This window comes from Exserohilum turcica (genome assembly GCF_000359705.1).
Source record: "Exserohilum turcica Et28A unplaced genomic scaffold SETTUscaffold_4, whole genome shotgun sequence".
Lineage (NCBI taxonomy): Eukaryota > Fungi > Ascomycota > Dothideomycetes > Pleosporales > Pleosporaceae > Exserohilum > Exserohilum turcicum.
Genome location: NW_007360247.1, coordinates 274,116 through 285,162, shown reverse-complemented (window position 1 = coordinate 285,162; position 11,047 = coordinate 274,116). Strand labels below are relative to the sequence as shown.

Here is an 11,047-nt window from a genome sequence, read left to right as displayed (position 1 = left end):
TAAGTAAATAAACACCACGTAAGCAGAGTAGATAGCTCCTTATCGAATACAACCTCTTGTATACCTCGCGATTGCTCCCTGGAGCGCAGCCCCTTACAGCTCCGGCGCGTACGCAGCTCAGGATTGCGCTGGACAAACCTATCAACCTAGTTCTTGCCCACCTCCTTCCCGCCACGCTCTCAGAGCAGTCTGTTGGCCATATCTCGCACGTCGTCTTTCCTATAGGGTAGTCCTCGCTTAGCCTCGACTATTACACGCATAGTAATAGCCTCCTCTTCTAGTTTTGTTAGGCGCCTTGCTGGTGGCTCCCAATCGCTTCAAGGGCGCTATCCAGCTCGTCGACGCTGGATTGTTGTTTGTGGGACGCTATAGGCGGCAGCAGCGCGTCGTTCACTCTAAATTTGTTTAGAATTAAGATTAGTAATAGCAAGAAATAGATCTGCTTTAGTATAAGTTTTTAACGCGTTACGTTGTTAAGACATTACGCGTTGTTGTTGCAAAGGTGGGATATCATAGGGAAGTGGCCCACATACTGGGGTGGCCCGCTTACTGGTGAAACACGTTATTTAAAGCTATAGTAAATTAAAAACACTTAAAAAAAATAAGTATATAAGCTATTACTAGCTTTAAAAAACTAGTGTAGGCGCCAAGAATAGTTAGGCTAATAGGCTAGCGGCTTAGCGTGGCGCTAGCAAGAACTTTTGACAGTCACCTCCGTAGACTACATTTGCTAAGCACCTTCTCATTTGTCTTGTGTGATAAGGTATGCCCCTACCGTGTTGCGTGGAAATGAATCAGTAGGCACAGTGGCACGTTTATCGGATCCAAGTTTAACGGGCAGCAACTGTAGACTAATTTTGCCTTTCTCAGTGGGCTAAAAAAAAGGCTCTTATCCATTTATGATACATTCTGCGGCAATTATGTGTATAAACATTATATCGTCAGATAAGTGTTGCTGTCAAACAAGCCATACCTGTAAGGCGTAGTGCTGTGCACCACCTGGTGTCTGCAGCTTGTTGCGGCCCGATTCGCCCTTGTGCTTGTCTTTAATCAAAGCCACTCTGACGACGGAAGTCCTGCAACCAGCGTGGGTTATCGGCCACAGTCTGGTTCCAATCATCATCACCGTTCTGATACATGAGCCTTCGCGACTCCCGTTGAAACATCTCGTCTGTGGGGATGATACCGGCGAGCATCTGCTGTCTTGCGAAACGGCTGAGGTGGCGGGTGAGAACAGTAGCAAAGTTGTAATCATGCTGAGACGAAATAGTCTGGAGCGCATCCAAAGAGTCGTCAAAGGGCTGCTGGTCTTGGGGCTGGGTGGGCTGGGCGCTATGTTCTGGGGCGCTTTCTTCTAATTGGATGCGTGACATCAACTGCTTGGTATGGTCGATGGACCCCGGGTTCGTCGCTGAGAAGGGGACGACTGTTTTGGCTTGGTCTGCAATGAGGTAAGGCGGGAATGAATTGATAACACGAGCCGCTACTGCGGGTGCAAAGCCATGATCGCCCTTCCAATGTTCCATGGTTTTTCCGTCACGGAAGTGAGCAGCCAGGTGGTCTGCCCGTTCATCCCAGCTGCATAGGGCCGCGTCACAAATGCCGCAGCGGGACGTTACGGGCGGGGACTCGAGCTTCCAGTCGTCAATCAAGGGAAGCGTATCCAAACCATGGACCAAGCGCAGATGCTGGACGAGGTGGTCTTTTCGGTGAAATACGCGGGGGGTGGCCTGGCCATGGTCGCATGCCAGGTGGTTGTGCTGCTGCAAGTGGCTGGGGGTTGGGTCAAGGGCACTGCAGTAGGCGCAATGCACTCTGCCCGTCAGAGGCAGCACAACGGAGGCGCCGTGGGGTGTGCACACCCACTCCTCCATGTTGAGGTGCAGCGACTTTTCGTGCCGCGTCCAGTCATACTTTGTCTTGAACGTGTCGCAACAGAAGGTGCACTTGAAGATGCGGTCGGGGTCGTTCATGTTCTTGTTCTTGGCCTTTGCCCGGGCACGGCTCCTGGCTGGCTGGCTGCGTCGCTTGGTCTGTGACGTAGCCGAGTGGCTGGAGTTGAGCGATCGCAACGACGATTCGCTCGCAGCACTGTCCAGGCTGGTGGTCGATGATGGGCCCCGGTACCTACGGTAGGCATCGCAGCTAGACGGCTGGCTGGGCCTCGGGGAGATGGCCGCGGGCCGGTTGTCGAGAGCGTTGCAGATGGCGGTCAGTGAGGCGGCCTCGTCTTCGGGCGGGGAATTGCGCCATCGCTGCATGGCGAGAGACTGCTCGTGGTCGTCTTCATGGCGCCGGCTGGTGGTTGGGATGGCAACCGGGCTGGACGTGCCAATGGCTCGCCGCAGCCGATACTTGCTGCGACGGCGGGGAAGCGTGTGGTGTCGCTGTGCCAGTGCCAGTGGCGGGGGCCGGGCGTGGTTTGCAACGGGGTGGCGGGAGAAGACGTCTGCGGGCCTGTTTGGTGCAAAGTCCATGTCCATGTCGTGAGAGGCCGTGTCGTGGCCTAGGGCGGCGGCGTCCAGCGCGGCAGGTGCCAGGAAAGACTCGAAGCAGGACGCGTCCATGGGCTCGTTGTGCCATGGCGAGAGCTGCCAGTCGGGGGCTTGGTGGTGGCCCATGGTGCTGCTGACTCGGGGCGATTGTCGGTGTTGCGGGCAGGCAGCGCGGCGGCAATGGCTGGGGTATGTATTACATGCGTGCGTGGATACGAGAGAAGGCGAGAGGGCTGGCGGGCAGGCCGAAATCGGAACGCACGAGATGGAGCGGCGCGTCTTACTACATGTGCATGGCAACGTACGTACGTGTGTGCCTTGTGCAGTAGTGGCGGCATGGGCTTCCCCAGGCCGCGCTGGGGTTGCAGGGCGTAGGGCGTGAAAGGAGGGGCACGTGGGCGTAAAGTTTGCGCCCTGCCTGCTTCTGCTTGCATGCGTCACGGGATGCGCCACGGTGTTGGTACTAATAGTATAGCGGTGCTTCCATGGCCAAATGCCGCTATACCATGGCTATAGCTAAGCAAACGTAGACGATGCTCGTAGTATAGTAAAGCTGGAGAGTGTAGCGACTGCATAACAGCTACATAAGAGACACAGTAGGTACTTTCTATTATCAAATGGCTATCTTGCTTTGGACTATGTAGTGTCTTTTCCCGCGTACAACAACAGTTCTTGTAGAGGGTGCTGAACGAAGAAATCTAGACCTTGCTTAAAAGTGCCGCATGCTCTACGCATAGTTTCATCTTGCTACCACTTACTATACAGTCTGTAGCGTTGCTAAACCCCCCACCGTCAGCCGTAGTCCTAGAACAAATAAGCTCACTTTTAGCAAGGAACACTGTAGCCGAGATACGTATTTAAATGAGTTTATCTAAACTGCACACTACAACTACCAGCGAATGCGATAACCAGCCTAGAGACAGAGTCATTTTTGGCCTTTGTTGAATATATGTATTCGCTCATATAGTGATGGTAAGTAATAGCGTAGCAAAAGTAGTTTAGTGTTTAGTGCTTAGTGTTCTACAAGGGCGTTCTGGTTCCGCACCAAAAAAAAAGCCCCTTCATGCTGCCCGTTTAGCCCCCACGAGCCATTCCTTCCCTCACCACCATGACGACAGAGCCTGACTTTGCCTGCACCATGGACGGCGAGGCTGACAAGGTCCTCGAGGGCATCTTCGGTGCGTCTGCCCGCCCCATCGCCCTCTCTTACTCCTGACGACTGCGCAGCCGTCGCCAAACCAGCCCACGTCTCGTCGGCACATGTTCTCCTCAAACTGCAGGCGGCTTTTGCGCCTTCGGCCACATTTGCGCCACTACTCGCGACCCAGCCCAAGCGCACCACAAAGTCACCTGACCAAGTCTTTCGTCTCGGCCATGGCGGCACCCTGGACCCCCTGGCCGCTGGTGTTCTCATTGTAGGCATCGGGCGCGGCACCAAGCAGCTTTCGAGATATCTGGCTTGCAGCAAGATTTATGAGACGGTTGTGCTGTTCGGCGCAAGCACAGATACCTACGACTGCACTGGAGCCATTACCAACGAGGCAGACTCTTCACATGTTACGAAAGAGCTGGTTGATGAGAAGCTGGCAGCCTTCCGAGGGACCATACAGCAAACGCCTCCCCTCTATTCCGCGTTGAAAATCAATGGCGTCAAGGCCTGCGAGTACGCACGCCAGGGAAAGAGCCTGCCGCGAGACTTGGAGAGCCGGGAAATGCACGTCGATGAGTGCACGCTGCTAGAGTGGTACGGGCCGGGCCAGCACGACTTCACGTGGCCAACCAAGGACGAGCCAGCTCTAGCACCCGCAGCAAGAATAAGACTAACAGTCTCCTCGGGCTTCTACGTCCGCAGCTTCGCCAACGACCTTGGCGTGGCGTGCGGTACTTATTCGCACATGGCATCCCTCCTTCGGACACGGCAAGCCGACTTCACAGCATCCGACCCACCCGAGGCACCGGGCCTCGTACCCGCGCTGACATATGCCCATCTGGAAGCCGGCGAGGCCGTATGGGCCTCTAAGCTTAGGCCACAACTCCAAAATTGGGTCGCCTCCAACCCGGTGGCGCAGGGTCACGTCAACGGAAGGGATGCAAGTGTCAAGCGCAAGGCCGAGGAGCAGGAAGCAAAGCCTAGGCAAAGGTTCCGCGGAGAATGGGTCGCAGAAACCAAGAAGGAGAGAATCAAGCAACAAGGCGGCAAGTTCAAAGGAAAATGGGGGAGAAAACCTACACCTACCGTGGTCAATGGCGACACGGGAGAACAGCCAACGCCGACTATGGGTGACGCTTCACAACCATGATTACAGGACTCAACCCGAAGTTATGCCGCGGCACGTCATGGCCACGCGCCCGGATAGCATAGAATCCTCGGTCTGATAATTCCAGCAGCCACAATGCTGGGTCCGGGCTTGGTCCAAGAGTCGATCAGATCAGATTCCGCGGCTCATTGTAGCGAGTCAAGACTTCATCTCTGCTGTCACCGTGGCTGTTTTCTCCTAGTCTTGTCATGCCGCATAGTGGAGCCTAGTCTTTAGTTGGACCACTGACTAGCCGGACCTAACATCCCACAACCATGGAAACCCCCTTTGGATGCCGAAAGATGTGCCATTTCCAATGGCGCAATCTAACTAGGCTTGTGTTGCGCAATCATCACATAACGCAGGCGTTCCCGTATCCCTGGCTCCGATCATAGCCTGGGTAGAGTACGTGTGGTTGCGTAGAGAGAGAGACAAACATCAATCTTCCTCCTCATCTTAGTCTGAACCACACCCTAGATTTGTTTGACTGGCATCTTGCACAGACTGTCCTTTTGGCCAGTGCCAGTGCCGGTGCCAGTGCCGCGAGTCGCTGTGTGGCGGGCGTGCGGGTGTGCTTTTACTTGGCCGTGTCTCGCATCGGGGGGGGGGGGGCCCACGAGCCAATGTGTGTTGCTCCAGACTACCAGCAAACGGGCAACGCTGACGAAATTCACCGGCCGTCCGTGTAGCTCTAGTGGCGTCTGCCCTTTGAAACATATTAGCCATCTAGTCTCGGTGCACGCCTCATTCATTCGATACCCGCAATGCCTTGCGACACACATGGCGGGCCCTGTGACAATCATTATGTGATGAAAACCCACGATTTCAGCTTCCTTTGTACCCCGCCGACGAAACACTGCCCAGGACGGGCGTACGGTCAGATTCTCCACTACTCCCCGGACCAAGACTGCATCGCACATCACGTTCACGCCAAGCCCGGGAGCGGACCATGGTCGTCTAACCGCATGCACATCATTCCCACCACCATCTACACCTACGTAGCCACGTCGGGCATGGAGACTGATCACGTCTCTGCGGCGCGGGACGGAGACTACAACCAATTGCGTGGTGGTGTCGAGCCCCGAGACCCTAAGTAAACTTTAAATCGTGGGCTAGTAGCTTGGACGGATGGAAAGGAAGGCCGCCATCAAGGATGATGGCGAGTCATCAGCCAGTGACATTTCGCAGCCCTTCCTCCGACTCCTTCTAGTGCTGCAGCAATTAAAAAACGCCCTGTATCAAAGGGTCCCTCGGGCGTTGTCTAGGTCCCGCATTGGCGTTGTCTATCGGAGAATGCGATCGAGTATGGCAGATGCCGGCGCTTGACTCGCGCCGTCAAGTGTTGGGAGCTTGGCGGAGCCCATGGACTTTCCCCACCCATGTGTGTTATATCATGGTCCATTGGGTTAGCTCATGTGACGGCTGATCAGATTTTTGGCGGTTGTTTCGTGTGCGGACGCTTCGGCTTAGGGGAAATTTGCTCAAAGAAGCTGTTAGTCGAACGGATCACATCTTCTTGACTTGATATCTCTCGATTGCATACGTAGCGATCCGCTAAGCCCGAACCAGGTCTCCTCCCCGTGTGTCACTTGGACTGACCGCTGTCCCTTCCCGGGAGATAATAAACTTTGATGTACTCGCTTAAACTGCTGCATGTGGCAACGGAAGACGTCCAAGAAGCACCAAGAGAAGAGGTTGGGCCTGGCCGTCTCTCTCTCTCTGCCTTTGTATATCCAGCAAGTGTCCGATGCCTGTGTGCGGCGGATGCGCGCGTGCGCTTGTTCATCGCCATGCACATTGTCACGTCTATTGTAAGCTTATCGGCAGCATGTGAAGCTTGCTTGTACACTGCTCACGCTCTCTGTCTAGATCATCCAGGCGCTTTTGCTGGGCCTGGCATTTGTCGTTACTTGTCTGCGCTGCTGGGTCCGTATGCGCCTAGAGAACCGGAAGCTGACGGTCGTCGACTACCTGGTATGGGGCGGATGGCTCTGCACGCTGGGATGGTTCACCTGCTCGACTAAGTCGCTATACATTTTGATCGACCATCCGCTCGACGAGGAAACCCGAAGCGACTCGGTGGATTACCTCAAGGTATGTCCGGGTGATTCGCCGTCATGCCGTTTGATGGACTTGGAAGGGGAAAAAGCAAAAATCTAAACGCTAACAACACCGTGACTAGACCGTTTTCGCATCCGTCTACTTCTTCGACGCTGGGCTATACTTTCCCAAGGCGTCTCTCGTTGCTTTTTACTGGTGGCTGATCCCCGTGGGGTTCAAGCGCCTTCGAATCGCAATCTATGTATCGGCTGGCGTGGTTTCCACTTCGTTCCTCGCAAGCATACTGACCGACACGCTGATTGCGCCCAACATTTCTGATAACTGGTACGAAGCGGCCACGTGGATGCTAAGCAATACGTCCAACTAACTGGTAGCTATCAACAGGTCCATCGAAAACCAGCTCCAGTCGACATGGAACACATTTGCCAATCTCGTCATCAACTGGGTGCTCAACTTTGGTACTGACTTGCTACGTAGGTTGACTGGCATTCTCAAACTAGGTCCATCTTGGCTAACGAGCAGTTTGTAGTCTTCATCCTACCATTTTTCATTGTCAATTGTCTGACACTTCGAAAACGCCAGAGGATTGGCTTGGTTGGCGTCTTCTCGCTGGGGCTCATCACCATGGGCATTAGTCTGGGCCGGTTCATTGTGTACAACATGGATTACGACCTTGCCGACGCCGACGGCAGTGAGTGACTGCCAACACCGTTTTCGCAGCAGCGGTTTTTAATCTGGTTTTTCTTACTGACACAATGACAGATCTTTGGTGCACGGCAGAGATGTGTACAGCCGTCATTGTAGTGTCGCTTCCCTTCTTCAAGACACTCATCATGCGGTCGACGCCGCCAAACTCTACGAACCGCAGTAACAGTGGATATGTGAAGGGATCATCCAACCAGGCAAACGCACATGGTGGCAGTGGGTTCACGTCGCGGACCCGGGGCGGCCCAATGGATGACGAGGTGGAGCTGACGCTGCAGGACCGTGAGCGAAAGGGAAGTCTGACTCCCACTGGAGCGACTGATGAGGCGAGAACGCCGGATGGGAAAGATCATGTAACGCTGGCGACGGATTGGACAGTGACGAGGGATATTGTGTAAGAGTAGTGCGTTGAACAAGCGATTTTACCACGGCCACTGCATGATGCGTTTTGGCGTGAAGACGAGAAATGTGTACTGGACCCCTGACCTGGCTGCTGGGCGCTGTTATCGAGAGGGTGTGTTGTGGGTTGGTGCATTCGGATGGCCTGGTGTTAGAGGAGCCTTGGGCCGGGACTATCAAGGCTGATCCATGGGTCTACACATGGGTATGCGGGATACAAAATATCGCTCACCCGGCCAATCTAGGCGACTTTGCTGGTCGTCAGCAGGAGCACATGGATAGGAGCAAGACATTGCCACCGCGGGCTGATATGGCCACTTGTCATTGCCATGCCTCCGTCTCGGCACGGGAGGCGGGGTATGGCCAGTGCTGCTATGCGGTGAGTAAGAGTGTGCAGAGCGAGGTGAAGCGGATGGGGGTAGTGATGGTGGTGATGATGGTAGTGGTAGTGGTAGTGGTGATAGCAGTAGTGCAGACAGACGACGTGCTATGACGCCTGTGTGCGGGCCTCTCAGGGTGAGGCAGTGCAAGCACAGCCAACCAGCAGGAGTGACCCACACGCACCCGCCGCCATGGCCATGAACCAACTCCAGTTCTCTCAACCCTCTACGCCGTTTCTCTCCCCCCCCCTCCCCTCACCCCCTCCCCCCCATCGACAACGACTGCGCATCGCCATCCCCCCCCCCCCCGCAAACCCGCCCTTCTGCACCCCGCGTGTCTCACTGTGCCCGCCCGTCCGCCCCGTCCAGCGCCGCCGCCGCCTTTCTGGATGCCGCCGATATGAAGGCCGCCACCCGCCTGCTTCGCTTGCCGACGACTCTGCTGCTGGTGCTGGCGGGCGCTGTCGCAGCCGGCGACACAATCACGGCGGGCAAGATCAAGGTGCAGCTGTTTGCCGCGCCCTCGTTCCTCAGCGAGGTCAGCGTCGACGCGTACAACAACCAGTGCCTGTCACTCGACAACAACCTGTATGTCTGCGCCCAAGCATCCCTTTGCCGCCCGCCTTGGCGCTAACCACATGCAAGCATCGACGGGCGCGTCCAGAGCATCTTGGTCGGCGGCCACGACGTCGCCAGCGTGCTGCAACGAGACGACTACTGGAATTGCCGCTTCTACGAGTGAGTCGCGACGCAAAAAAAAAGAGGCGCGCGTGGCTGGTGGCTGACGTGCGACACAGCAATTATGACTGCAGCGGCGACACCAACATGGACCAGTACCTCGCCATTTCGGACGGTGTCAACAATCTCGGCAGCATAGGATGGGGGACCAAGATCCACGGAGTAAAGTGTCGCAATTTCGCGTCGCCCGACGATTGAGCCCACGCCAACCGACGAGAAAGAGGACGAGGACGAACGAGGACACGGAGCAGCACACATGTCCGCCAACACATCAACATCGACGACGATGAGAACGGTCGCCACACACGCACGCGCGAAACCCCCACAAACCCACACACACACCACCGTCGGCATACCCGCGTCGCGGATAGTGCCCAGTGCACGCGGAGGAGCCGACGAAGAACAGCCAGCACATAGACATGGCCTAGCACATAATGTCTTAGCAAGGACGTAAGCAAAGAGATCGGGGTGGTTATACGAGGTGTACATGCAGGGGAGGTACAGTGTATATACGGCGATTGAGCAGGCGTTTGAGCATTTCGGGTTGGGCATCAATATACACACATAGAGCAGGAGTTACGACGTTGGCATTCGAAGTGCTCGATGCCGCTTTCGACATTACTTATAGTTAAATTGCGCACCATAATCAATATTCAAGATAGGAAACATTCAATGCATGTTCGTTCCCTGTTTCCATGTCTATTCTTAGAGCTATGGGCTCAACCCATGTCTACTAGATGTACAACAATCTCTCTATCTGCTCGCGACATGCTCAATTACTCCAAGGGGTATCTCCAGCACCATGTTCCAAGCCACGCCATGTCCTACAGACCAACACCAACACCAACAACAACAACAACTCCATCTTCAGTCTCTACAAATCAATCAAATCCGGCGCCTCGCCCGACCCCACGCCCCGCAACAGGACAATCATGTTACCACTCTGACACGGCTCCCCAATCTTCTCGCTAAACTTGAGCAGCCTCCCGCCCTCGACGTGGAAAACACGCAGTTTCTCCTCCTCGCCTCCGCCCCGGTTATTCACGTTCTGCACCTGCAGCGCCTTGGCCGCCATGTCGAGCACCCGCCCCACCGTCCACTCCTTGTTGTAGAAGAACTTGCCCGTCGGATACTTGGCCTTGGTCGTGTCCGCCGACGCCTCCACGTGCAGGTATATCCGCTTGTCTTGCGGCACGCTGGCCTCGCCCTTGGCGCTGCGCTTCAGCGCGTTGAGTTCGGCTTGCGCCGACGCTGCACCCGAACTCGACGAGCCCTTGACTAGGCCTAGGAACCCCGATTTCTTGCTGCCTGCTCGCCGCTTTTCGTCTTCCTTCTTCTTGTTTTCCGCCCAGAGCTTCAACTTCATTAGTGCGCTCATAGTTTGTTGCCGTGCGCCCGTTGGCACTGCGCCGCGCTGTGGTACGTTTTTGCAGTCATGATCTTCGGGCATTCGGTGCTTGAGGCAGTAGGAGTGGTTACATGATGAGCATTCGTTTGGAGGCATGCGCGGCGTGTTGATCAGTGTCTTGCACGAGCTTTCGTAGCATTGCTGTTCATGGTTGTATAATGTTGGCTTGGGCGGTAGCTTTTCATCTCGCCCTGGCGAATTGTTCCCGGCCTTGCGCCGTGCCCACTCGCCAGCCTTGGGACATTTGTGCGCGTTCTCGGTGCGGTGGTCGAGACAGAACTTCCTGGTGTTGTCAGTATGTCATCTCCTAATGGTCTGTACAAAAGACATGCCCTTGGCAACTCTCACAGCGAAACGGTAGGAAGTCGAGTACGTGGCAGTACTCCATCTGGCAGTGCGCCCCAATAGCTTCCACTTCGCCCTTCATCTCGGTATAACTGGAATCGTTTGCGGACGTCATGGTTGCGGCAAAAGAGTGATGTTATGTAGTACAACAGGATATAGATGTGTCGATTAGAAAGCTCGGGATATGGCGGAACTGTTGGAAATATAATGAGAACGCAC

General features: G+C 55.2%; 6 protein-coding genes across 6 annotated transcripts; 4 read left to right on the top strand and 2 right to left on the bottom strand.

The window, feature by feature from the left end:
* Positions 1–909: 909 nt before the first annotated feature.
* Positions 910–2,596, bottom strand: SETTUDRAFT_164184 (uncharacterized protein). Its single transcript, XM_008030051.1, has one exon. It carries the CDS (start codon positions 2,565–2,567, stop codon positions 1,047–1,049), a length of 1,521 nt encoding a protein of 506 aa, XP_008028242.1. The 5' UTR covers positions 2,568–2,596; the 3' UTR covers positions 910–1,046.
* A 1,052-nt stretch (positions 2,597–3,648) lies between these two features.
* On the top strand, positions 3,649–4,711 carry SETTUDRAFT_51873 (uncharacterized protein; the record flags this gene model as incomplete). The annotated part of the gene is made up of 2 exons (XM_008029990.1): positions 3,649–3,673; positions 3,723–4,711. Coding segments are annotated over 2 exons (1,014 nt in total), but the record flags the coding sequence as incomplete, so codon positions are not given.
* Positions 4,712–5,556: 845 nt separating this feature from the next.
* SETTUDRAFT_32767 (uncharacterized protein) lies at positions 5,557–5,889 on the top strand (the record flags this gene model as incomplete). Its single annotated transcript, XM_008029874.1, has 1 exon — positions 5,557–5,889. One exon carries the CDS (start codon positions 5,557–5,559, stop codon positions 5,887–5,889), a length of 333 nt encoding a protein of 110 aa, XP_008028065.1.
* Positions 5,890–6,540: 651 nt separating this feature from the next.
* Positions 6,541–7,972, top strand: SETTUDRAFT_164182 (uncharacterized protein). Its single transcript, XM_008030050.1, has 6 exons — positions 6,541–6,603; positions 6,662–6,886; positions 6,975–7,177; positions 7,238–7,326; positions 7,383–7,544; positions 7,616–7,972. The coding sequence occupies exons 1-6, from the start codon at positions 6,583–6,585 to the stop codon at positions 7,954–7,956; spliced, it is 1,041 nt and encodes a 346-aa protein (XP_008028241.1). The 5' UTR covers positions 6,541–6,582; the 3' UTR covers positions 7,957–7,972.
* A 661-nt stretch (positions 7,973–8,633) lies between these two features.
* On the top strand, positions 8,634–9,569 carry SETTUDRAFT_164178 (uncharacterized protein). The gene is made up of 3 exons (XM_008030049.1): positions 8,634–8,925; positions 8,983–9,075; positions 9,135–9,569. Exons 1-3 carry the CDS (start codon positions 8,738–8,740, stop codon positions 9,271–9,273), a joined length of 420 nt encoding a protein of 139 aa, XP_008028240.1. The 5' UTR covers positions 8,634–8,737; the 3' UTR covers positions 9,274–9,569.
* A 192-nt stretch (positions 9,570–9,761) lies between these two features.
* SETTUDRAFT_164177 (uncharacterized protein) lies at positions 9,762–11,009 on the bottom strand. Its single transcript, XM_008030048.1, has 2 exons — positions 10,816–11,009; positions 9,762–10,766 (listed from the first exon to the last, which is right to left on the bottom strand). The coding sequence occupies exons 1-2, from the start codon at positions 10,941–10,943 to the stop codon at positions 9,950–9,952; spliced, it is 945 nt and encodes a 314-aa protein (XP_008028239.1). The 5' UTR covers positions 10,944–11,009; the 3' UTR covers positions 9,762–9,949.
* Between the last annotated feature and the right edge of the window lie 38 nt (positions 11,010–11,047).